This window comes from Dunckerocampus dactyliophorus, chromosome 4, assembly GCF_027744805.1.
Source record: "Dunckerocampus dactyliophorus isolate RoL2022-P2 chromosome 4, RoL_Ddac_1.1, whole genome shotgun sequence".
Classification (NCBI taxonomy): domain Eukaryota; kingdom Metazoa; phylum Chordata; class Actinopteri; order Syngnathiformes; family Syngnathidae; genus Dunckerocampus; species Dunckerocampus dactyliophorus.
Window position 1 is genome coordinate 198,084 of NC_072822.1, and position 25,103 is coordinate 223,186.

The following is a 25,103-nucleotide window of genomic DNA, read 5'->3' on the forward strand; positions in this document are numbered from 1 at the left end:
ACTATACCCTGGTAGGTACATGAGCGAACACACTGCAAAAGATCATTATCAAGGAAAAAATAGTCAATCCTGGTGAAGGTATGGTGAACGTGAGAGAAGAATTAATACTCCCTTTTGTTTGGGTGGAGGAGACGCCAGACATCAGAGACGCCGGAATTTGATAGAAAGGACTGAATGTATGAAGCTGATCTGCTGTTCGAAACCGGGTTAGGAGAAGAACGATCCAGCACTGGATCCAAAAAGCAATTAAAATCCCCACCTAGTATGAGAGCGTGTGAGCCTAGGTCCGGAAGAAAGGAATAAAATCGTTCAAAAAAATTCACGTTGTCCACATTCGAAGCATAAACATTGGCAAGCACTAACATTTTGTTATAAACCTTCCCTGAGACAATAACGAAACGACCATTAACATCTGATATAACATTGTGATGCACAAAAGGAATGTTTTGGTCAACAAGGATTGAGACCCCCCTGGCCTTTGCTTGAAATGAAGAATGAAAATGCTGGCCCCTCCACTGTGCCATTAAACGTGAGCTGTCAGAACCACGAATATGAGTCTCCTGCAAAAACACAAATGCTGCTTTAAGTTGCTTTATATGTGCAAATACCCTCCTTCTTTTAACGGGATGATTTAAACCCTTGACGTTCCAGCTAACAAAATTTAGTGAACTATCCATTGTCAATCAAAGGTGCAAGATGGTTAGTATAAAAAGTGCAGTACTTGGAACATACAAGGTGAATTAAAACAAAAACAGGCTGTGTGTGGCATATGCAAGTTAACCTTTTCAAAGTAAAACAGAAATCCCACCCCACCTCCCCCAAAACGGCTGCCAAAAAACAAAGCAGCAAGCTTTTCAAATACAATCTTCCTGTCACTCATGAATCTTCAGCTCCTCTGTAAATTATTAAACTGCACTCAACACTCCTAGGGGCCGGGCCCCTGAAAACTGTCCCGTGTACCTATGGAATTGCAGAGGTATGTAAACAAAGTAACACTGAAACTGGAGGTAGCAACTTCCAAAGTGAAACAAGGCACTAAGATGTTCCCTTCATAACCAAGTGCAAAAAAAGAAATTCCCTGAAACAAGATAGTGGGACATACTCCCTCACATATCAGTGACATCAAGTGTAGCAAGAGGTAAGGGAAAAAATGTCCATATGAGCAGCCCAGTAACGGTTACATCGCTACCAATCACACGTAGGGCATACAACGTCCTCAAGAAGAGTACATTTTAAGATGACTTAGGAAGTCCATCCATGTATTTCTGCGCCTCGTTAACCGAAGGTAACCACTTTTTGTCTCCACCAGGAAGTGTAATACAGAGCCGTGCAGGATAAAGAAGCGATGGTCTGAGGCCTCTGTTGTAGAGCTCCGCCATGACATCCCTGTACTTGGCTCGCTGGCCCAGAACTTCAGGACAGTAATCCTCCACCACTCGAATTTGCTGGCCACAGTACTCGAGCTTCCCTCTGCGTCGAGCCTCACGGACCAAAAGGTCCTTGGTTTGGTAGCGGTGTGGACGAATAATCACTGGTCGAGGCCTCTGGCCCTGTGCTGGCTTAGCCATTAGCGACCGGTGGGCTCTGTCAATCTCCGGCGAAGACGGTAGAGTCTCCTCTCCAAAGACCTCAGCCAGCAAGTCAGCGAAAAAAGCTGTAGGTCGACCACCTTCCACAGACTCTGGTAACCCCAAGATTTGAATATTTGGTTTTCTACTTCGGCGTTTGATGTCTACGACTTTAGCAGAGAGCTTAGCATTGCTCTCCTGCAGGCCGGAGCAAATATTTTCCAATTCCCGCACACGCTGGCTCAGGTCGTCTGAAGCCAGCTCAAGGGAGGACAGCCGCTGGCCATGTTCATTCACGGTGGCACAAACTTGGTCAAATTTGTTTTCCAGCTGATTAAAAGATTCTTTAAAGTGTCCTGCTAGCGACTGTCTGTGACGGTCAAGTAGCTCAGAGCTCGCTTCCACCGTCAGACTAGTAGGCAAGTCTTTTTTTGCCACTGATTTGCCCCGCTGTGAAGCCATTTGAAACAAACCCGGGTATATTAGATGTAAACTATTCAAAAAGAGCAAGAAAAAATGTAGGAATGAGGAGTGAAGGAGTGGAAATGGTAAAAATAGAAGCAGAGCTCTCGCTCTTGCGTCTACTCCATTCGACCGTTGACCGGAAGTCCGACTACGCTCATTTTAACACAAAGAAAAGTAATGAAATTAAGAAGAGATTTCAATGCGCGCAAACTAGTTTAAGGGCGACTACGATGAGGAAGGGAGCTCACATACAAACATGGACGCGCTGGATAAGTCAGCCAATGAGATAAGAGCATAGGCGGTGCCCCGATCATCAGCTAATGAGAGCGTGAAGCCAGAAGGCGTCACCAAGTGTACTCTGTTAGTCTCTCTGGCGCTTGCACGGACTTGACGCTTTACGTTATATGGAATTCCTTACGTAATACGATGCGAATAATTTACATACATTTTTTACGTTCAGTGGAATTTACGTAAAAGGAGGTTTACGTTATACGAGGTACTACTGTATGTGTATGTATGTAAATATGAGTTTGGATGTAGTAGTAATATTAAACGAGGATAATTAATGGATAATCCGGGTCCGCAACCCGGACCCGGATAAGCGGAGGAAAATGGAATGGAATGGAATTAACTCTTCATAAACTTTAATCACACGCTCTGTCCGGGTTGCATCATACAGCTACAATTTAGCCTTCCTCTCTCCTCTTCTTCCTCTACCTGTTGGTCACATTAGCAGTGTCACAGTGCCCTCTCCTGGTCAAGCATGTAGCAGTATAAATATGGAGTTATAGTACTAAAAGGCAAAATACATGAAAAAATAGACCAGTCTGCTTGTGTTCGTATCTCCGAAAGTTCGCATGTCGGATGTTCGTAAGTTGGGGACCTAGTGTATATTCTAATAATAATATCTGATACTTTGCCATCAACAATCAATACTGGTGTCTGCTTGTCGCTGTGACGTATGATTTAATAGCAACACATCCATCAATTTGTTCATATAAAGAAATGATCAAACACATGGCAGTCATGCAAGCCAATCAATGATACATTTATATTCATATCCAGTATATTCACTGGTACAAGTTTGACACCCCTGCCCTAAGAGATGGGGTGAGAAGCTCAGAGTAGAGCAGCTGCTCCTTCACATGAAGAGCAGCCAGTTGAGGTGGCTTGGGCATCTAGACCGTTTAACACATGAGCAGCAGTGCTGTCTGTGTGCGTGTGTGTGTGTGTGTGTGTGTTGGTGACTGTGCTGGGTAGTGAGTAAGAGTGAAGCCAAAGATGGTTGCTCCTTCCCTTGGAAACCTTTGGGGACGTGTGTTGAATGCTAACAGTTAACGTGTAGCAGCTAATGGAAAAAGAAAGAGCGTGCTGACGTCCATCTGCCCTTTTGTCCCTTGCAGTCGTGGGATGTGTTTTTCCGAAACGCTAATGCTGGTGCTCCTCCCGGCACCGCCTACCAGTCTCCTCTGGGTCTGACTGCCACTCCACAACTCTCCTCTCTGGTTGGAGCTCAGCCCAATGTGGAAAAGCTGGTGGAAGACCACTTGGCGGTGCAGTCCCTCATCAGAGCCTATCAGGTACACTCACTTCATCCTATACAGTAGCACATCCTAGCATCCTGATGCATGCTGTTCATCTGGACTCTAGATGATTAAAGTGGCCATGTGATCTATGTGGTGGTGCAGGTCTTTCCATGCCATGTATCACCACGTACCTGATTGGACCAGCACTCTCCCAGGATGCACTGCAGCATCAAACGACACAACAAATAATAGCAATCATCTCCTCTGCAGCCATAAACATCAAATATGTAAACACCCTGGAGTCTGAACACCACTTTATTCCTCCAGCCAGTACTTACACACACATTACATACTCCAAATATTTCAACTTTCTTCCGAAATATATGAATTATATTTACTTTGATATTAATATGAATATTAAATGACTTTATACTCATGTCATCATTTTTCCCCAATGTCATTTTCCAAAAAGGATAACTTTATTTTTTCTTAGTTTCTCATAATATTAAGACTTTAAACTAACTAACTATTTTTCTTGAATATTTCAATGCTATGCTACTAAAATGAAATTATATTTCCTCCTAAGTTTGTTCTTGTAAAATCGGGCCTACCTACGTCAACCAGTTCCATGCTGACCTTTCTGTGTATGTCCTTGTCCTAGCTGTAACGTGTGCGTGCGTGCGTGTTTGTGTACGTGGGTGTGTGTGCAGGTCATGGGGCATCATAATGCCCACTTGGACCCTCTGGGAATCAGCTGTGTGAATTTTGATGATGCTCCAGTCAGTAGCGGCTTCCAGGATGTTGGTGAGAAAAGAAAAAATTCTTCCTGCTTGGTGTGCTAACATTGCTTCTCCTTCCCACCCTCCTCCTCCTCCTCCTCGCTGCTCTTCTTCTTCTGCTGCTCTTCATGTCCAACACTCCCTGTTTTCTTGTGTTTGCTTCCATTTGGGTTGCTGTTGTCTTTGTCCTCCTTCATGTGCACTCTGCTGTGCACGTGCTTTCTGGTCTTCCCATCCTTACCGTCCCCTCCCTCCTCCCCTGTCCCGGGTGGGCTCTGTCCTCGTTCCCTGTAGATCCGCGGGCACCATGTGGCCCAGTTGGACCCCCTCGGCATCATGGACGCTGATCTGGACTCGTGCGTCCCCACTGACATTATCACGTCCTCCGACAAGCTGGGTGAGGAGCAAACGTCTCAGACACCTCCTCCTCTTTCTGCTCTGCCTCGCTTGGCGTGCCCCTCCTGCTCCGCCGCTTTCAGAACCTTCTCGTGCGGCAGGAGATGTCCTCCTGGCGTACGAGAAGCAACGTTCTGGTGAGGTCGCTCGTGTGCTTTGAGGAAGGTGCTGATGTTTTTGTGGGCACTGAAAAACTCCCACGAAGAAGTTTAGATGCCAGGACCTCAGGTAGCTTCTGGCTTGCTTGGAATGTCACTTCAGCTTCCAGCTGTCATGGTAGAGTCATCAAGCGATGGAGGAGACTAGTCCAGCCATGAAGATGCGTGTGCTACACGTGGGGGGAGATGTTTGCCAGCAGGGTGGAAGTTGAGGACATGAAGGTGTCAGGTGTCTCCTTCTCCTCCTTCTCCTTCTCCTCCTGCCTTGTTTGCCAGTTGCGTTACTAACCACTAATTAGCTTTAGCCCGGCTTAGCTGCAGTGTGCCAAGGAGCAGGAATTAGTCTCATCCCTGCTGACCTCAGCATGGCGTCCATCCCCCCTCAGAACCAGCAGGCGACTAACTCTCTGGATCTTTCCTCCCCCTTTTTGCCGCCTGTCCAGATGCCGTCAAGGAGCGGCTGCAAGTCCTCACGGTGGGAGGTACGGCCAGCACTAGCGTAGCCGTCTTGGTGTTGCTCGCTTGTGTGCGCTGGGCTTCCTGCAGCACCCCGTCCTCTTTACTTCCCACACCGCGGGGATGTCCAAACCTTTTCCAGCCAATAAACATTGAATGTTGCGGAGGTGCGGTGGCAAGGATGGCTTGTAAGGTGTGTGGTGACGTGATGGTGTGAACATGTTAAGCTAAGTTAGAATGCTTGGAAGCAGAAATGAGTGTCATGGATGTAAAAACACCCAGCGTCACCCTCCATGTACCACCGGGTTGGTAGACTGTCACACAAGACGCTGTGTGTATGTGTGTGCATGCACGCAGCCAATGACAGAGCCTTGTCACATTCATTTACATACCTCTGACACGACCGCGCTCTTCTCTTTAAGTCCGAAAAATCTGAGGTCTTGCACCCTTGTCTCGGTACAGTCTACATGTAGTGTACCTCTACCGTCTCTACCTGCATTGTCATGCGATCACGTGTAAGTATTGTGAGATTTTGTCTTGGTCACGTGATCCAAGATGGCATCGTAAAGAAACTATAAACAATCTGGCGAGCACAAGCTAAGGTAAAATGTTAGCAAAAATGTTGGTTGTTAACCAAAAAACACGCTAACCAGGGCGGATGTTAACCAAGTTACTACTGCAATGTTAGGACTTTATTGGTGTAATATTTATTTTGACTTTATTGTTGTTATTAGAACTTTTTCACAACCTAGTTTTCCAAAAATTGCAACTTTGTTTACTTTTTTGTTTCTCATAATCTCACACCTTTTAGAAAAAAAGATAAAGTTTTTCTTTAATATTTCAGCTTCAATTGTAAACGTAATTTATTTATTTATTTATTTTTTTATTGGAATTTTTTTCTCTCGTAATGTTACCAATTTATTCTTGCAAAATTACGCCTTTTTTCCTCATTAAGACTTTATTCTCCTAATATTTGGTCCATTACCAGTTTTAAAAAATGCTTTTTCCCATTTTTGCCATCTATTTTCCAAATGATTTATTGTAATAATAATAATAACTTTTTCGCAACAAAAGTTTCCAGAAATGACAACTTTATTATTTTTTGTTTCTCATAAGATTGCAACTTTAAAAAAACATGTTTTCTTTCATATTTCAACTTTAATTTGCATTACTTTTATTTTAAATGTAATTTATTTGTTACTTTATTCTTGCAAAATGACTGTTTTTTTCTTATAAATTATGACTTTATTCTCTAATGTTATGACTGCTCCTTTTCCCGTTTTTGTTATTTATTTTCCAAATATTTCAATATCATTGATTCTGTCTTTTCCTCATGTTATGAGTTTATTGCCATCATCTTTCGACTTTATTGTCATAATAAGATAACTTTTTCACAACCTATTTTTCCAAAAATTATAACTTTTTTTTGTTTCCTATAATATTACGACTTTAAAAAATTATTTAATATTTCAACTTTAACTGTAATTACTTTTATTTCAAATGTAATTTATTGTGATTTATTTGGATTTTTTTTTCTTATTAAAATTTTATTCTTGTGAAATGAGCACTTCTAAAACTATTTAGGTAAGAGTTCAACTTTAATTTTAGTTTTATTTTAAATGTGATTGTGTATTTTTTATTTTAATAATGTTTTTATGATTATTTATGATATTTTCTGACTTTTTTTGGTACTATTCTGACTATTCTCCTTATATTTGGTGTGTATTGTGGTAAAAATGGCTGCTGTTTTTGCCAGTTTAGCTGTGTTTGTTGAATGTGCTGAGGGCAGGTTGTGGCCCCCAGGATGGTGTTTGGACATCCCTGCCAAGGTGCGAAGTGTATGCGCTACATGAAGATAGGTAAAGGTGTCAATCAAATAGAAAGTATGGCGTGTGAAGGAAGCTCCTGTAGGGAAGTGATGATGTGATGACGTTCCCCTCCTGTGGTTGTGTGCGTGTAGTTAACGTGGTTAGCTAGCTTCTAGCCGCCGCCGCCGCTGAGTGTGAATCACATGACTGTGTTGGTGTGCGGCGCTCATGGCGTCAGGCCAGCACATGTTTCTCCCCGTCAGGACACGGCCAACCCTGGCTGGAGTAGTTCCATGTCACCGTAGCGCCTCCTGCAGGTCACACGTCATCACACTCCTACCTGCCATTCCCTGATCATACTCAGATAGCAAATACAGTCAAACCTGTCTTAGCGACCACCTTTTATAGAACGGCCACCTGCCTATAGCGGCCACTGAAAAATCCCCCCGCAGCAAATTTACGTGTTATAGACCCTGTGTATAGCAGTCACCTGTCCAACGCGGCCAGCGGCCACCCATTTTGTCTCCCTTGGTCAATATCTGACCGCATATAGCGGCCAAATTACCGACTCAAGTAGAAGCTTCATGCACGAAAACGTTTCGTTTTTCAATCAATGAAGCCGACGTGTGTAGACTTTAATTACTGAGTCCTAGCTCAGTCACAATCATTCACAAGATCCACACAAACTGTCAGTTGTTCCACATAAAAAAGCCGTCTTCTTTTGAGCTTGCTATTTCCTGGTCAAACATGTAACTTTAAGAGCATTTGCACCAAAACATTACTGCAAAGTAGACTGGGAACAGGACGTGCTCCCAGCGACTCTACAAAAAAAAAAAAAAAACATGCTAGCATGCATGCTATCGTATGTTGAACTGAGTTTGGTTGTACTTAACTGAAGTATTTTAGAATGTACTCACGTTATTTTTGATCAATCCTCATCCACAAATCCATCAAAATCCTCATCTTCTGTATTCGACACAAAAAAAGCTGTCTTCTTTGCCGTTCGCTTAACTTGTCAGTGTTATTCAGTAAGGGCGACCTGACTCCAGCAAAGAAGGAAACTTCTCCTGTTGCTTCTGCCAACTTTATTGAACGCGGCCACCAGAGAGCAGCTCAGAACACACACACATCCTATCTCGTCTCTCCTTCCTGCTTGCCCCCAAAGCAAAGGTTAAACAAGCCCCACTACATAGCTGTCCAGGCAATGCCTGTAACAAGTGACACCGTTTATTTCCTGGTGTGAGACAATGTCCACAATGTGTCTCAATACTGTAATGCCGCTTGTTGTGGAGAAGGAGAGACTCACGTCGCCGATGCACTTTAATGGCTTTATTAACAGCGGAGAACACTGCAGGACTTTACATCCACGCCAACATAAACACACTTCCCAACTCTCTCCAAACTCACAGCTAGCACTGAGCCTAGCTCTCCTGTTCGGGACGCCCACCGTCACTTCCCGTCACTTCCTGATGAACTAAAGCTGTAATGACACTCTGCCGTATAAAAAGTAAAATATTAAAAACAAGCGTAAGACATTACTAGCACAGCTTTGTTCTGTGGGTTGTGGATAATAACAAGCCTAGTTGTGCTGTACAACTTTTGTCCGCAGTCCTACAGTGCCCTCTACTGGTCAACATTATTAAAAATCCCCCCCCCCCCTTTTTTTCCCCTTTTTTTTCCTCTACTGGTCAACATTCAAACTGGACGCCAACCTGTCTATAGCGGCCACTTTTGCAGACTCCCTCTAGTGGCCGCTATAGACAAGTTTGACTGTATACTCTCATTTTAGAAATATGATAACTTCTATTTATTGGTTTATTTACTATTGGTAGTATCTACTTCACTCTTTGTCCCATTTTTGCTGATTTTCCAACATATTTCACATTTCTTCTTAAATATGAAATATTATGACTTTATTCCCAAAATATAACTTTTCCCCCCAACTTTGTTTAGTTTCGTTTCTCATAATATTGCTACGTTTTTTCTAAAATATTTCTACTCTATGCCGCTAAAATGACATTATTTTTCCTCATAATATTCTTCTAAAATGATTCCCTTTTTTCTCATAAAAACACAACTTTTTGTCTTCACATTTTGACTTTATTCTTGTAAAACTGCAGCTGTTTTTTTATTTTCAGTTACTGATTTAATGATTGATTGAAACATTTATTCCATTCAAGAAAGAAGAAAACAAACAAACAATATTAAAACACTATAACAAAACCAAACACTCTTCAAACCAGAATGAAAGGGAGCAGAAAGAAGACAAGTCTTATTACCTCTGCCCCTTTTTCAGCCACAAACAATGTCATATTTAAAAACAATAAAAACCAAAAAATATACCTATAGTAACCAGCCGCACAGGTGGTTACACATTTCAATTATAACTCAACCAATGCCATTTCCCACATCAAAAATAACCATAGTATGACAGCCAATCATAACAGAGAGTTCATATTTCCTCAACATACTCGTTTTAACCATTTTTTTTTAAATATGGTATCAGACTTGGATTCTTTAGTTTCTTTATTCAGATTGTTCCATAAACTGACTCCTTTTACAGAAACACAACGTTCCATCATTTTAGTCCTGAATTTTGGTTTTCTGAAAATCATTGTACCTTTTAACAAATACTTACTTTCTCTTCTTTCAATTTTTTTCTGAATATTAATTGGCAAACTTTTTTTTATAAGCTTTCAGCATAATTTCCAATATATTATATTCTACTAATTCATAAAATTTCAATAGTTTAAACTTAAGAAATAGTGGATTTGTTGGGTCTCTGTATTGTTTTCTACTGATTATTCTTATTGCTCTTTTTTGCAAAATAAATATTGACTGAGTGTATGTTTTGCAAGCATTTCCCCATGCTTCAATACAATAGGTCAGATGTGGAACAATCATGGTGTTGTACAACATACACATTGCTTTGTTATCCAGCGAATCCTTTACTTTATGTAACAATGCTATTATTTTAGATATTTTTACCTTTGTGTACTGTATATGTGATTTCCAACACAACTTCTCATCCAGAATTACACCCAAAAACTTGATTTCTCTTACTCTATTAATTTCAATACCATCTATATTAACTGAAGCATCAGAGTCTATCCCTCTGTTACTGAATATCATGAAGTTTGTTTTTTCCACATTTACAGATAATTTGTTTACATCAAACCACACTTTTATTTTTTTTAAATTCTTGTTTAACCACATCTAACACCTTCCCAAGGTCTTCCCCACAATAAAATAGAGTAGTATCATCCGCAAACAAAATACATTTGAGCAGTTTACATGCACAAACCAAATCATTCACATACAAAACAAACAATTTTGGTCCGAGGACCGATCCCTGAGGTTCTCCACACCGAATATGATGCAATTTAGATTCTACCTCATCTATCTGCACAAACTGTTTTCTATTTTCTAAATAACTTGAAACTCATTCAAGTGCAACTCCTCTGATACCATATTTGCTCAGTTTTTTAAGAAGTATGGTATGATCAATTTTATCAAAAGCATTTTTAAGGTCAACAAAAACACTCACAAAAAACTGTTTCTTTTCTATTGCGGTAGATATTTCTTCTGTTAATACCATAAGAGTCATTGATGTGGAGTGGTTAGTTCTAAATCCATACTATTTCAACTTTCTTGTACATTTTCTTCATGTGAATACGACTTTATTCCCGACTTTATTATAACATTTTTCCCCAATTAGATTTTCCAAAAAATGACAACTTTTAGAAGTGTTTTTCTTCAATATTTTAACTCTATGCTTTTTTTCCTCTTAATATTTCTGATGAATTATTCTCTGAAAATGACAGCTGTTTTTCAACGTTCTCTGTTGTACATGACATCATTGGCACACTATGAAATGTATTGTTGGATGTATTGTTGGATGTCAGCTAGAAGCACATGCTGAAAGTTGCTAGTGAGCTGGTGGAGATGCTGAGAGAAGTTTGGGAATATGAAAGCAGGACTTGATGATGTCATCATCCATTGGAAAAAGTGTGGAGACCAACTGGGACCCCCACAACTGTCCCCCGCCCCCCACCCACCACCATCAGTGTGTCTTGTGTGGTGTGCTGGATGTCTTCTGCTCCTTCTTTCATGACTAACTGATGTTTCTCCTTGGCTCCTTTACGCTGTCCTTACTTCCTTTCTTCCCTTTCCTGCCCACTTCCTCCCTCTGCTGGTGCATTTTGGGACATGTAGGCTTCTATGGGCTGGATGAGTCTGACCTGGAGAAAGTTTTTCGCCTTCCCACCACCACCTTCATTGGAGGACCCGAGAGCGCTCTGCCCTTGAAGGAGATCATACGGCGACTGGAGGTGAGCGCTGTTAGCATTAGCATGGCTGCATCGTCCATGAAATGAAGTGAAGTGACTAACCTGAGCTTGTGCGGGTGCAGATGGCATACTGCCAGCACATCGGAGTAGAGTTCATGTTCATCAACGACCTGGAGCAGTGCCAGTGGATCCGCCAGAAGTTTGAGACGCCAGGCGTGATGCAGTTCACCCTGGAAGAGAAGAGGACCCTGCTGGCCCGCATGGTCCGCTCCACCAGGTAGCACCCCTGCGGCCAAGCCACAGTGGGCCAGTCCAAGTAACGGCGGTCCCCGTGTGCGCACGTGCAGGTTCGAGGAGTTCCTGCAGAAGAAATGGTCGGCCGAGAAGCGCTTTGGCCTGGAGGGGTGTGAGTCTCTCATCCCGTCTCTGAAAACCATCATTGATGTGTCCTCTGCCAGCGGTGTGGAGTACGTCATCATGGGCATGCCTCACAGGTAGTAGACACATGCACACACACACACACACGCACACGCACACGCTCACCCCTCCCTCTCTCCTTAGGGGTCGCCTGAACGTGTTGGCCAATGTGATCCGGAAGGAGCTGGAGCAGATTTTCTGTCAGTTTGACTCCAAACTGGAGGCGGCTGACGAGGTAGCGGGCGTGTTCTTGTCGCCATGGTAACGGCAGCACATGTCGCAAACCTTTGCTTTCCCTCCCCAGGGCTCCGGCGACGTCAAGTACCACCTGGGAATGTACCATCGCAGGATCAACCGCGTGACGGACCGGAACATCACCTTGTCTCTGGTGGCCAACCCCTCCCACCTGGAGGCGGCAGACCCGGTGGTGCAGGGCAAGACCAAGGCAGAGCAGTTCTACTGCGGGGACAACGACGGCAACCGGGTGAGTTGTGCCTTCACTCCAGCCGCAACCACAACCCGACACCTCACACTCCTCTCCATGCGCAGGTGATGTCCATCCTGCTACACGGGGACGCGGCGTTTGCGGGTCAGGGCATCGTCTATGAGACCTTCCATCTGTCCGACCTGCCTTCCTACACCACGCACGGCACCGTGCACGTCGTGGTCAACAACCAGGTGAGCACCCGGCCAGGGGGAGCGGGAGTAGTAGTCCGCTGAACTGCGCCAAACTGTCCACTTCCTGTTTGTAGATCGGGTTCACCACCGACCCGCGTATGGCGCGCTCGTCTCCATACCCGACCGATGTGGCCCGGGTGGTCAACGCGCCCATCTTCCACGTCAACGCCGACGACCCGGAGGCCGTCATGTATGTGTGCAAGGTGGCGGCCGAGTGGCGTGCCACCTTTCACAAGGACGTGGTGGTGGACCTGGTCAGTGCTCGCCCTATCCTTGTTGGCGTGACTGGCACTGGCACCGGCGCTGACCACTACCATGTGTCCAGGTGTGCTACCGGCGAATGGGCCACAACGAGATGGACGAGCCCATGTTCACGCAGCCGCTCATGTACAAGCAGATCAAGAAGCAGAAGCCCGTCCTGCAGAAGTATGCCGAGAAACTCATCGCAGACGGAACCGTGAGCCGCCAGGAGTACGAGGTATGGCCACAACTTGACGGATCCATGTGACCACAAAGTCACGATGCTGAACATCTGTCCACAGGAGGAAATTGCCAAGTATGACAAGATCTGCGAGGAGGCGTACGCTCGCTCCAAGGACGAGAAGATCCTGCACATCAAACATTGGCTGGACTCGCCCTGGCCCGGTGAGGAGCATCGCTAGCAGAACCATGCCAATCACTCCACTGGACCCACAAGTTCTGTGTCTTCCGTCTGCAGGTTTCTTCACTCTGGATGGTCAGCCCAAATCCATGAGCTGCCCTTCCACCGGCCTGACTGAGGAGAACCTTAACCACATTGGACAAGTGGCCTCATCCGTCCCTGTGGAGGACTTCACCATCCACGGAGGTCGGCACGTCCCGCAGCTTTGTCTCCAATCCAAGTCCAAATGCTCAAACCGGGCTTTCAAGTGTCCTCACCTGGTCATGTGGCTCGCGGTCTTTCAGGACTGAGTCGTATCCTGAAAAGTCGTGGGGAGATGGTGCGGAACCGAACCGTGGACTGGGCTCTGGGAGAGTACATGGCCTTCGGGTCTCTGCTGAAGGAGGGGATCCACGTGCGGCTGTCGGGACAGGACGTGGAGCGTGGCACGTTCAGGTACGTGATGTAGGAGACGCCGGAAGGTTCCCGTGCGTGACGTGCCGTCTGCTTGCAGCCATCGCCACCACGTCCTCCACGACCAGAATGTGGACAAGAGGATCTGTATTCCCATGAACCACATGGCTCCCGACCAGGCGCCTTACACCGTCTGCAACAGCTCCCTGTCCGAGTACGGCGTCCTGGGTCAGTCCCCGTTGCACTTCCTGTCTGCCGCGGCCAGACTTCCTGTCTGTGTAATGTGTTTTTGCTTTGCTCAGGCTTTGAGTTGGGCTTTGCCATGGCGAGCCCCAATGCACTCATCCTGTGGGAGGCGCAGTTTGGGGACTTCCACAACACGGCCCAGTGCATCATCGACCAGTTCATCTGCCCCGGCCAGGCAAAGTGGGTCCGACAGAACGGCATCGTGCTGCTGCTGCCGCACGGCATGGAGGGCATGGTGAGATGGCTACGCCCCCGCTCAGATTCGCCGGCGTGCCGGCCGCTCTGACTCCCCTTTTCGTCCGCAGGGTCCAGAACATTCTTCCGCTCGTCCAGAGAGGTTCCTCCAGATGTGCAACGACGACCCCGACGTGATGCCGGTAAGAGACGGCACCGACCTCACTGCAGCAACTTCCTGTCCGTGTGGCGGTGACACCATCCCCCCCAATCCCGGTCTGCTCCTCTCTCAGAACATCACAGACGACTTCGCCGTGCAGCAGCTGTACGACTGCAACTGGATCGTGGTCAACTGCTCCACGCCGGGAAACTACTTCCACGTCGTGCGTCGTCAGATCCTCCTCCCCTTCAGGAAGCCGGTGAGATGCTTGCATGAGACCCCGCCCCCAAGCCTTGCGTGCAATGCACACCTTTCCATGCATCTTTAGACACCTAAATACCTTCTTTGGCTTGTCTTGAAGTAACGTAATGTAAAGATTGGAATATGGCGTGCATGTGGTCTAAGACTAGGCGGGCTTAGTGCTCATCCAATGAAAACATAGCCTGCGATGATGTCATTGATGTGTTTCTCTGCAGCTTATCGTCTTCACTCCCAAGTCCCTGCTGCGCCACCCAGAGGCCAGATCCAGTTTTGACGAGATGCTGCCAGGTGGGGGTTTTCCACTCCACTGATCGGCGCAGCCGTAGCTCCGCCCACCTCTAAACCTTCCTCCTCCCCTTTGTTTTGGCCAGGAACCCACTTCCAGAGGCTGATCCCAGAAGGCGGCGCCACCGCCTCGGAGCGTCCGGGCGAGGTGAAGAGGTTGATCTTATGCACGGGGAAGGTCTACTACGAGCTGACCAAAGAGAGGAAGAGCCGCGGCATGGAGGGAACAGTCGCCATCGCACGCATGGAGCAGGTACCAGCAAGAGTGACGTCAGACGCGTTCCACTCCGCCAACAAAGACTCACGGCTTCTCTCGCCGCCTCCAGTTGTCTCCCTTCCCCTTTGACCAGGTGAAGGCGGAGTCTGAGCGCTTCACCAACGCCGACCTGGTGTGGTGTCAGGAGGAGCACAAGAACCAGGGCTACTACGACTACGTCAAACCTCGCATCAGGACCACCATCCAGAGAGCCAAACCCGTCTGGTACCCTTCATCATCTTCAGTTTTAGCTCATTTTGACTTCTCATTTAATCTCATAATTGAAAGTTTTCTCATAATTGTGACTTTATCTCATAATTCTGATTTACCGTTCATCACCCTGACGCTACGCCGCTGAGTGTGTGACCTTTGACCTGTGTGTGTGTGTGACAGGTACGCGGGGCGGGGGCCAGCGGCGGCTCCGGCTACGGGAAACAAGAACACTCACCTGATGGAGCTGCGGCGCTTCCTGGACACGGCCTTTGACCTGGAAGCTTTCACGGATCAGCAGTAGTCCTGTGACCTCTGACCCCCTCACCCTTGCACATGCACACAAGCCCCCCCCCCCGCCATCCTAATTGGCACTGACAGCATTTTTACTCCTTTTAATGATCATGCTTTTTATCGTAACCCTCTTCATCACACGCAGGGTCAAAGGTCATCCTGTTTTTACTCCACATGCTGGTTAGCATCTTAGCACTGTTTGCCTTTCAGCAGGTCCTTAGTCGCCATGCCAAAGCTACCCCAACCCCCTCCAGATTTGCTTGTGTTTAGAGAAAGCTGGCGTCGGACGTCCCGGCACTCGTCTCGTGCCAAATGAGCACCCTCGGCGTCCCGAGAATGAAAGTTACCGCTCCCAAAGCGACGACGGCAGAAGACGAGGCCGCACGTGAGCTTCTGTGAGACAAACAAAGTCATTTATTTATTTTCATAGCGGGGATGGAAGCTCTTCTCGTCCATGTTTTTGCTTCATTCAATAAAGATTTCTTTATGTACCCAAACGTCCTTGTGTCCCATGTCACACCGCCCCCTGCTGGAGACCCCGTTAGGTCATATATCCTTTTACATGCCAGGCAGCCCTCAGGTGAGTGCAGCCATGAGAATACTGTTGCCATAGCAACGGGGAGTAACGGCATCGTCCCCTCAGGATAGTGTGTGTGACAGAATGAACTAAAAACACAATTTCTCTGGAGTGTTCCCAGTACGAGTTAAGATTATTTGACATATTCCTAATATTACCAGCGTGGATGATGATGATTCGTGTCTGACACCCCCGCCCCTTCCCTACTGTGTCAGACGGGTCTTCCTGCTCCAGTCGGCCGTCCTCTTTTTCTACGGCTCGGCCACGGCGGCGATGCGGAACAAGGCCGCGGACAAGCCGTCAGTGCCGGTCCGTACTGCGTTTCATGGTCGTGGGTGGTCGGCGTGGTGGAGCCGCTGGGCCGCGGGTGATGGTGGCGTCTGCTGACGCTGGATAGTCGACGCAGAGGCCGGCGGCGCGCTGGACTAAGCTGGCTGGAGCCCGGAGGTGAACCCGGAGCTCCGAGGCAAATCTGGGCTTCTGCAGAAGATTGTTTTGGGGTATTTAGGGACGTGTTTGAAGAGGTTGTCCCGCCTGTAAGGGCTCATTACTGGCTTTTGGTTCTTGATGCCCCGGAGGCCCGGAGGAGCACAGAACACGGAGCCCCGCAGCAGGGCTTGTTCAGCGGGGAGGTAGAGGAGGTAAGTCGGCCGCTGAATAAACCTTTGTAGCGTAGTTATGTTTGCTTTTTGAGTAAACGACACGCAGTCTTGAGTCGAAAAACAAGTCGAACAATACAATGTGTTGGTGGAAGACATTAGCCAGAGCTAGCCGTTAACATCTTAGCATTCCATTGTCACCAGCCGGGCTTAGCAAAGCTAACAGCTGTGAATGGACGGCTGGTAAGAGACTGAGTTAATATAAGTTTGTATAAGTTCATGTGTGTGACGTTCACTTGAACGTCATCGTCGTGGATCAGCTGCTGTGTTTCAACAACATCGTCCGGCACTTTAGTGTGTTCGTCTCGGTAGCTAATGCTAATGCTAACGCGGCGCAGACAGCTGCTGTTACCATTAGCATTAGCTTGTGGCCACATCCTAAAATGTCTTCTGGCAGTCACTTAGTTTAGCCCCTTACAAGCAACCCTAATCAGTGTACCGCACGTGCAAGACGCTGTTTGCTGGCCCTTGACGTAATCACACGTCGGTCATGTGACTCATGTGACCTTGTTAGTAAACATGTAGAAAGTGAACATGATTGTGTGGAATCACCTGGTGCCGGTCAGGGACGCGCTCATTTGCGATGACGTCATGCAGTCCCCAACAAAGGTGACTTCTCATTGGCTGCATTGTGGTCCACGTGTGGTCACAGTTGCTAGATGGCCATGTTGACTGTTGTCTCTGTTGCATCCCCAGGTGTCCTCCGCACAGGCTCCGCCCACATGAATCCTCTCAATCAGATGAAGGCTGGACTGGCCAGCAACCCACACAGGTACACACACACACACAGGTGCCGCTTGCCCTACCCACACTAACCACACTGCCTGATCTCAGTGAGGGTTCGTTCCCCTATGACCCCTCCAGCTGGCAGCAGCCCACCAATCAGCCTACAGGGTCCCTCTCTGTGGTGACCACCGTGTGGGGGGTGACCAACCCCTCAGCCAGCCAGGTATGACATCACACACACACACACACACACACACACACACACACACACAACATACTTTTTCTGTGTGTCAGGGTCTGGGGGGAGGAGTGATGGGGCCTGGGGCCAACCCAGCTGGGGGGCCCATGATGCAGGGCCCCGGGGGACCTGGCATGGTGGGGGGTCCTGGGGGATATATGGGCCAACAGAGCTATGGTGAGCCCACCAAGGCCTACCTGAACCAGGGCGTATACGGCCGGCCCAGTGGGGGCTATGTTGGCGGGCCGGGAGCCTACGGGGGAAGGTGAGTGTCTTGTGTTGACGTGCTGATATCTGCCAAAAGCACCTGACCTTTGACTCAGTTACCCCTCCAACCCCAGCGGCTCCCAAGGCACGGCCGACTTCACACAGGCTGCCGCCGCCGCTGTGGCCGCCGCCGCCGCTACGGCGACCGCCACCGCCACAGCAACCGTAGCCGCCATCCAGGAGAAACAAAACCAGGAAATGAACTACGGTCAGGTGAGGGTCTGCTTCCTGTGATGTAATCATCGCTGTCATCACCTGACCGTTCCTTTTGTGTCTCAGATGGGCGGTTCGGCCTATAATAACCAGTTCATGGCCCACTCCGTCCCCCGTGGACCCCCCGCTGTGGCTCCTGGAGGCATGGGACTTGGACCCGGCAGGGGTCCCGCCTCTATGAGCCCCATGTATGGGCCCGGAGGAGGCACCCAGAGGGTCACTCAGCACCCAAACTATGCTCCCGTGTCTCAGCAGGGTCATTTGAGACCCCCACAGGGCCTGAAGCGGGCCTACAACTCTGAGGTGAGTCATGGGTGGCGTCCATCATGGATGCCTGAAGATCATCCGTGTCATTCCTTCTCAGGCCTTCCCCGGAATGTCTCAGCACTACGGCGTTCCCGTTGGTTCGGGTCCTGGCGCCGCCGCCGGTTCCATGTCAATTTCAGGTGTGGGCGGTCCACCTGGGACCGGCCCTTACCCGCAGTACCACCCAGGTCAGCATTGTGACCAGGTCAACATGCTAACATTTGCTACTAGCTTAGCTTAGCATCAATTTCTCTTTTTTTTATATGCAGGGCCTGCCTCACAAAGGACAGGGTCCGCCCCCTCGTACCAGATTCATAAGATGCCCCTGCCCCAGTACCCTCCATCTGGCCCCCCCACCTCTCAGTACTACAAGGTGAGTGATGAGTGCGCACGTTGTGAGTCAGTGTGTGCTTGTGTGCAAATGTTTGTGTTCGCGCAGCAAGAGCAGTTCAACGGCCAGACGGCAGGGGGCGCCGTCGGTGTTTACAACTCCTTTAATCCGCCTTCTGGGGTAAGAACCACTCAAGCTCCGCCTATGCAGCTCATCTGTGGCGGTAGAAAGTAACTATGTGACTGTGGTGTCGCTCAGCCGGGGCGAGGCTTGCCCTCTTATCCCAGCTCTCCACTCCCCGGAAACCCGACTCCGCCCATCACGCCCGGCAGCTCCATGGCCCTGCCCTACATGTCACCCGACACCGGTGACATCAAACCCTCTTCCTTCCTGCCTGACGTCAAACCCAACATGACTGGCTTGGCTCCTCCCCCTCCCACAGGTACACACCCTCTGTGTGCTGTGTGACCCACCTGTGAAACATGTGGTAATGTGACGGACTTTCTGTCGGGCAGGTAACCCCAGCGACGATCTGCGGCTGACCTTCCCCGTGCGTGATGGCGTGGTCCTAGAGCCCTTCAGGTTGGAACACAACCTGGCAGTCAGCAACCACGTCTTCCAGCTCAAGGACTCCGTTTACAAAACACTGGTCTTGAGGTCAACACGCACCACCACTTCCTGTCACCCTTCACAATAAAGGACCATGTGAAGGATTTTGTGTGTGTGTGTGTATGTGTGTGTGTGTAGGCCGGACCTGGAGCTCCAGTTCAAGTGTTACCACCATGAGGATCGCCAGATGAACACAAACTGGCCCGCCTCTGTGCAGGTCTCGTCTTCATCCCCAGTCCTCTCTGCCGCTGCTAGAAAGTCTAAACCCCGCCCCACTTCTTCCTCAGGTGAGCGTCAACGCCAGCCCGCTCACCATTGAGCGCGGGGACAACAAAACGTCCCACAAGCCCCTGTACCTGAAGCAGGTGTGCCAGCCCGGCAGGAACACCATCCAGATCACCGTCACCGCCTGCTGCTGCGTAAGAACACGCCCACTCACGCACACGCGCACTGTCGTTGTTTGGGGGCGGCGCCGCTCACACTCGTCTCTCCCCCTCCCAGTCGCACCTGTTCGTGCTCCAGCTGGTCCATCGGCCGTCGGTGCGCTCGGTGCTGCAGGGGCTGATGAAGAAGAGGCTTTCGGCTGAGCACTGCATTGCCAAGAGTGAGACGCCTTTAAGCCCCGCCTCTTTGCCATTGTGGCTTTAGTAGCTAGACATGCTTGTGTTGCTTTCCAGTAAAAAGGAACTTCAGCAGCGGGTCCATTCCCGGGACCCCCGGGCTCAACGGGGAGGACGGCGTGGAGCAGACGGCCATCAGGGTCTTGCTCAAATGTCCCATCACCTTCCGCCGCATCCAGCTGCCCGCCAGAGGCCACGACTGCAGACACGTACAGGTCAGAGTCGGTGGGTCATGTGGTTAAACCTCACTTCCTGTCTGTGTGACATCACTTCCTGTCTGCAGTGTTTTGACTTGGAGTCGTACCTGCAGCTCAACTGTGAGAGAGGAACATGGCGGTGTCCTGTGTGCAAGTACGTACATGCACGTGCACATGCACGCTCCCTCACATTGGCATTTACCTGTGCACGTGTATGTGTGTGTGTGTGTGTGTGTGCGCGTGTGCGCGCAGTAAGACAGCGCTGCTGGAGGGTCTGGAAGTGGACCAGTACATGCTGGGAATCCTCATCTACGTTCAGAAGTGAGTCACGTCACGTTGGCCGCATGTTTGTCGCAAAACCACGTCTCTCACGTGCGCCCCCGCCAGCTCCGACTACGAGGAGATCACCATTGACCCGGCGTGCAGTTGGAAGCCCGTTCCCGTCAAACCGGACCTTCACATCAAGGAGGAGTCGGACGGCCCGGCGCTGAAACGCTGCCGGACGCTGAGTCCCAGTCACATGGTGCTGCCCAGCGTCATGGAGATGATTGTGTCTCTAGGCCCCACCCCTTCCTCCATCTCCTCAACCACAGCTGCGGCCTCGCCGATACAGTACCCTTCCCTACCGGCAGGGGGCGGCAGAAGCACACCAGACTTCTCTGGACCAGGTCTGCTCCTCTTTACACCTCAGGATTCATTTTGACCTCCACCGAGGCGTTTTTGCCTTTGTTTGTCTGTGTTGAAAATAACTTGAAAAGTTCTCAATGGATTTGGATGACATTTTCAGGAAAGGGAATATGAAAGAACGGATTACATTTTGGGGGTGATCCAAAAACTAATTACCTGCTAATATTGCCACATTTCTCAACCCATTCAGACTGTACCAAAGTCAAAAATCTCAACTCATTCGAAACATTTAGCCTTCCCGGTAAATTGCACTATCATGGTAGGTGTTAGCATGCTAATGTTCGCATTGCTACCATGTTAACATTAGCATAGTAGCATTTTTAGCCATTTTCATAGGTAGACACTTGTATATAAAGACTTAGCACTGTCATGCTAGGTGTTAGCATGCTAACTTTACCATGTTATCATGCTAACTTTAGCATGTTATCATGCTAACTTTAGCATAGTAGCATATCAATTTTCATAGCTAGACATATATAAACACTTAGCATTATTATGCTACGTGTTAGCATTGCTAGCATGCTAAGATTAGCATAGTAGCATTTTTAGGCATATTCATCGCTAGACACTTATATCAACACTTAGCACTATTAGCATGCTAATGTTAGCATGTATGGCACTTGGCAGACGTCTAGTTCTTCCTCATATTACATCATTCTCGTAAAAGTACGACTGTTTTTCTTCTTTTCTGTTTTTCTTTCTTTTTTACTAACATTTTGACTTACAGCGTTTTTTTGTTTTGTTTTGTTTGTTGAAATGATACGTTAATGATGTGCCCTAACATGATATCATGTGATGATACAAATATTATGATTGTAAATATGAGCATATTAGCCAATGATCAACATCTATGATTGATGAATGATGGCGTTATTGAAAAGCGGGCGTGTCTCCCTCAGCACCATCATATCCCGGGCAGCCTGCTGCTTTCTCCGACTTCAGCGGCGGCGGCGGCGGCCCTGGGACTCCAGGGGTCGGGGGGGAATTCTCCTCCCCAGGTCCACCCCCCCTCTCCTACCAGTCAGAGTTGTCTAGTGTCCTCCTCACCCCCGACAAGCCCCCACCTCACCTACTGGCTGGACAGGTATGCTGGCACACCTTCATCACCCCTCCTGGTTGCGTCCATTTTTCTTCCTGTCCGTCTTTGTGTCCTCAGATGTCGTCGTCGGGCGCTGCTCGCCTGGACCCCGCGTCTCACGGTGCTCTTCCTTTGCCTCAGCAGCAGCCGCAGGTTCTCCATGGCAACCAGATGATGCAGCGTAGCAACCAGAACCCTCGCCTCCACGTTGACACCCCCTTCGTGTTGGGGTCAGGCGGGGAAGTTCCAGACCCTTCTCTTGACGTGAGTAGAAGACGTATGCGTGTTAGCGGTGCGGTGTGGTCATGGTAACAACGTGTGAACATGTGTGTGTGCGCGCGTGCGTGCAGCTGCTTCCAGAGTTGACCAACCCAGACGAACTACTGTCCTACCTCGGACCCCCGGACCTCCCCAACAACAACAACGACGACCTGCTGTCCCTCTTTGAAAACAACTGAACTTCTTTCTTTTTGTTTACGTGATGTTTTTGCGCTCGTTGTGTTTTGTTGTGTGAAAGCTGGAAAAAAAAGAAAAAAAACACCTCCTCTTGGCTTTTGACCTGTCCCTAAACGTCCTGAACTCCACATGTCCATGAAGGCATTACCAGAAGCTTGTGGGTTTTTGTTCCAGGATTTCCTGTGGTGGAGTTGAAAGGTTGGACACTGTTAACATCTGTTAGCATACAGCGGCCGCCTCCTCCACCACACCAAGAGCATGCTGGGATCCTCCTGCCTTTCAAAATAAAATGATTGTGGGACAGCCGTTAGATGTGGACTTTATTTTGATAGAAGGCGCCCATTCCTGTGGTGTCCAGCCCCCCCCCCCCCCCCCTTCCCCCACACACGTGAACAAACAGAGGGCAGGATCTTGTCACAGATGATGGATGCCCCAATAAAAAGTCTTCACTAAGAACATATGTGGTGCTGTAGGGGGAGGGGCGTGTTGTGGGCGGAGTCATCCGGGACCGTGAATGGTGACGTCACATTTCCCAGTTAGAGCCAATAATTCCAAACTTGATGTTCATGTTTGTTTCACAGCCACGTTGGAACATAAAAGCGCTTTAAAGTGATGAAAAATAAATGAGTAGTAGTTGTAGTAGTAGTTGGCTGTAAAAACATTCACTTCCTCTCTCCAACTTCCTGAACATGACCGCGCCCTTCCCGCATGACCGCGCATCCACCCACCAGCACCAATCATTTCTTAATAGCGAGAGCGCGCCCAGACTGCGGGTCATGACGTTCGTACGATTGGCCGCGCGGCCTGTCAGTCATGTGCGGCCCGCTTTGCCGCGGTACGCGAGACTTTCGCTTTTAAAACGAGGACGTAAAAAAGCGGCGGTGTCGCCTCAGGCGCGAAGACAACGAATGCAAACGTCGAAGCTCCGCTCAAGCGGCCCGGTCTGACACTAAAACAAGCTCACTGCAGACATGGGCCAGACCCGTCCACAAACGTCACAACGACACGCTTCGCTCGCTGCCTGCTGATTGGCCAATGTCAGCGCCAATAAAATTCTTTGACGATCCCAATTGGCTCAGTCTAAATGATCACCGCCCACATGCGTTTTATATAAAGTTAATCGAGAGTCGGCCATCTTCCTCGGTTCGTTGTCATTCACCGTGCCGCTCGCCGGAATTCTTCTTGCCTTCCTTCTGAAGTCCAAGCAGCAGACATGGACAAACCGCGAGTCTTCTTCGACATCACAGCCAACGGCAAGGCTATGGGCCGCGTCGTGATGGAGGTAAAGTCATTCTGCGGGGCGGCGCTAACGTTAGCATGTGCTCCCTTTGTGTCGTGACTGACGGCCGAGGCTGAGCTAGCCTGCGGGAACGTGCACTCTTTGCCGGCTCGTCGCTGCCCCGCATCGGCGGTTCTGGCCGGCTGAGCTTGGTGAGCCTTCAGCGGCACAGGGACGACTTATGTGTGCGGCGGCATGATGGCTCCTTTCTAGACAAACAGGGCGAGCTGGATGCTAGCTCTGATCCCGCCTTCTTGCCAGGCTAATGCTAACTTAGCATAGCATGACGCGCTCGGCTAATGCTAAGCTGCAGTTAGCATGGCCCGTCTTTGTTCTGTCAAGAAACGTTACTGTTTGATTGAAGCCAATGTTCGACGTTAGATTTTTTTTCCCTCCAGGCTAGTAATTAGTCAGCTGACGTGCGCTGCTGCGGGATGATGTTGCCGCGCCCCCCCCCCCCCCCCCCCCCCCCTTATCAAGTTGCGTAACACGGTGGCCTCCAGTTAGCTAATGTGCTAACTCGGAGCCATTTTGTCTTATGGGCGTGGCCTTATGGGCGTGAAATTACTCATTTTTCTAAACTTGTGCTCAGCTGCGTCACGACGTGGTTCCAAAGACGGCCGAGAACTTCCGCGCCCTGTGCACCGGTGAGAAAGGTTTCGGCTACAAAGGCAGCACCTTCCATCGCATCATCCCGCAGTTCATGTGCCAGGTGAGTCACCATGGAGACAGGAATTGGGGAAGCTCTCCTGCAGGCTAACTGGGTGTAATGCGTGCGTCCACCAGGGCGGAGACTTCACCAACCACAATGGAACCGGAGGCAAGTCGATCTACGGCAACAAGTTTGCCGACGAGAACTTCACCCTGACGCACACAGGACCCGGCATCCTGTCCATGGCCAACGCCGGCCCCAACACCAACGGCTCGCAGTTCTTTATCTGCACCGCCAAGACGCAATGGTGAGCGTGCACACGCCTCTGTCACGTGACCGCGCGGAGCGTGACGCTGTTGGCTCTTCCTGCAGGCTGGACGGGAAGCATGTGGTGTTCGGCAGCGTGGTGGAGGGTCTGGATGTGGTCACCGCCATGGAGAAGCTCGGCAGCCAAGGCGGCAAAACCTCCCAGAAGGTCGTCATCGCCGACTGCGGGCAGCTCTGAGTGGCCCTGGTAGCCCCTCCCCCTGTCATTCAACATTCCTACTAATGGAACTCCACCTGATTTCTGTTTTTTGTTTCCAAACTTGTTGCTGCATTTGTGACTTTGCTGTGAAAGTTTCTTTTGCATTAACTTGGAAGTCTGACAGTTTTTCTTTACACCTGAAAGAATAAAACATTCAAACATTGCCTTGACAAGTCACACGCTTGCTAGCTTTGATTGGACT

At 48.8% G+C, this 25,103-nt stretch overlaps 3 protein-coding genes across 9 annotated transcripts in view; all 3 read left to right on the top strand.

Moving 5' to 3' along the window:
- Positions 1-15,971, top strand: part of ogdha (oxoglutarate dehydrogenase a) — a 23,105-nt gene extending 7,134 nt beyond the window's left edge. For 2 of the 5 annotated variants that reach the window (XM_054774605.1, XM_054774604.1), the window contains exons 3-24: positions 3,437-3,613; positions 4,270-4,363; positions 5,336-5,374; positions 11,372-11,487; positions 11,568-11,722; positions 11,793-11,939; positions 12,007-12,097; positions 12,167-12,346; positions 12,412-12,540; positions 12,615-12,794; positions 12,866-13,018; positions 13,083-13,185; positions 13,259-13,387; positions 13,486-13,636; positions 13,695-13,822; positions 13,897-14,075; positions 14,146-14,217; positions 14,308-14,433; positions 14,651-14,723; positions 14,807-14,973; positions 15,047-15,201; positions 15,370-15,971. In XM_054774605.1, coding sequence (XP_054630580.1) covers positions 3,437-3,613; positions 4,270-4,363; positions 5,336-5,374; positions 11,372-11,487; positions 11,568-11,722; positions 11,793-11,939; positions 12,007-12,097; positions 12,167-12,346; positions 12,412-12,540; positions 12,615-12,794; positions 12,866-13,018; positions 13,083-13,185; positions 13,259-13,387; positions 13,486-13,636; positions 13,695-13,822; positions 13,897-14,075; positions 14,146-14,217; positions 14,308-14,433; positions 14,651-14,723; positions 14,807-14,973; positions 15,047-15,201; positions 15,370-15,490 — 2,865 coding nt within the window. In that variant the 3' untranslated portion in view covers positions 15,491-15,971. Of the gene's footprint in view, positions 1-3,436; positions 3,614-4,269; positions 4,364-4,632; positions 4,736-5,335; positions 5,375-11,371; positions 11,488-11,567; positions 11,723-11,792; positions 11,940-12,006; positions 12,098-12,166; positions 12,347-12,411; positions 12,541-12,614; positions 12,795-12,865; positions 13,019-13,082; positions 13,186-13,258; positions 13,388-13,485; positions 13,637-13,694; positions 13,823-13,896; positions 14,076-14,145; positions 14,218-14,307; positions 14,434-14,650; positions 14,724-14,806; positions 14,974-15,046; positions 15,202-15,369 lie in introns of all 5 variants that reach the window. The other 3 variants (XM_054774608.1, XM_054774607.1, XM_054774606.1) reach the window with 3 other exon arrangements.
- Positions 15,972-16,110: 139 nt separating this feature from the next.
- Positions 16,111-22,750, top strand: LOC129180292 (zinc finger MIZ domain-containing protein 2-like). Of its 3 annotated transcripts, none has more exons than XM_054774610.1 (21): positions 16,111-16,698; positions 17,413-17,488; positions 17,551-17,665; positions 17,737-17,945; positions 18,022-18,160; positions 18,227-18,463; positions 18,525-18,654; positions 18,736-18,839; positions 18,906-18,977; positions 19,056-19,239; positions 19,313-19,454; positions 19,545-19,623; positions 19,694-19,825; positions 19,908-20,010; positions 20,084-20,241; positions 20,310-20,377; positions 20,476-20,544; positions 20,611-20,891; positions 21,810-21,994; positions 22,067-22,252; positions 22,339-22,750. In XM_054774610.1, exons 2-21 carry the CDS (start codon positions 17,439-17,441, stop codon positions 22,444-22,446), a joined length of 2,751 nt encoding a protein of 916 aa, XP_054630585.1. In that variant the 5' UTR covers positions 16,111-16,698; positions 17,413-17,438; the 3' UTR covers positions 22,447-22,750. The 3 variants fall into 3 exon arrangements, with proteins under 3 accessions (XP_054630585.1, XP_054630587.1, XP_054630586.1); XM_054774612.1 differs by having other exon boundaries at positions 22,133-22,252; XM_054774611.1 differs by having other exon boundaries at positions 17,581-17,665.
- An 807-nt stretch (positions 22,751-23,557) lies between these two features.
- LOC129180296 (peptidyl-prolyl cis-trans isomerase-like) lies at positions 23,558-25,078 on the top strand. The gene is made up of 4 exons (XM_054774621.1): positions 23,558-23,726; positions 24,316-24,435; positions 24,510-24,682; positions 24,748-25,078. Exons 1-4 carry the CDS (start codon positions 23,658-23,660, stop codon positions 24,878-24,880), a joined length of 495 nt encoding a protein of 164 aa, XP_054630596.1. The 5' UTR covers positions 23,558-23,657; the 3' UTR covers positions 24,881-25,078.
- The last annotated feature ends 25 nt before the right edge of the window (positions 25,079-25,103 follow it).

What these genes read in the sequence shown, in the direction of transcription:
- LOC129180292 (XM_054774610.1), top strand. Translation starts at nt 17,439, where the DNA reads ATGAATCCTCTCAATCAGATGAAGGCTGGACTGGCCAGCAACCCACAC. An exon ending in AGGAAATGAACTACGGTCAG is followed by an intron (nt 18,161 to 18,226) that starts GTGAGGGTCTGC and finishes TTTGTGTCTCAG; the next exon opens with ATGGGCGGTTCGGCCTATAA. An exon ending in TACAAAACACTGGTCTTGAG is followed by an intron (nt 19,455 to 19,544) that starts GTCAACACGCAC and finishes GTGTGTGTGTAG; the next exon opens with GCCGGACCTGGAGCTCCAGT.
- LOC129180296 (XM_054774621.1), top strand. Translation starts at nt 23,658, where the DNA reads ATGGACAAACCGCGAGTCTTCTTCGACATCACAGCCAACGGCAAGGCT. An exon ending in TCCCGCAGTTCATGTGCCAG is followed by an intron (nt 24,436 to 24,509) that starts GTGAGTCACCAT and finishes TGCGTCCACCAG; the next exon opens with GGCGGAGACTTCACCAACCA. An exon ending in TGCACCGCCAAGACGCAATG is followed by an intron (nt 24,683 to 24,747) that starts GTGAGCGTGCAC and finishes CTCTTCCTGCAG; the next exon opens with GCTGGACGGGAAGCATGTGG.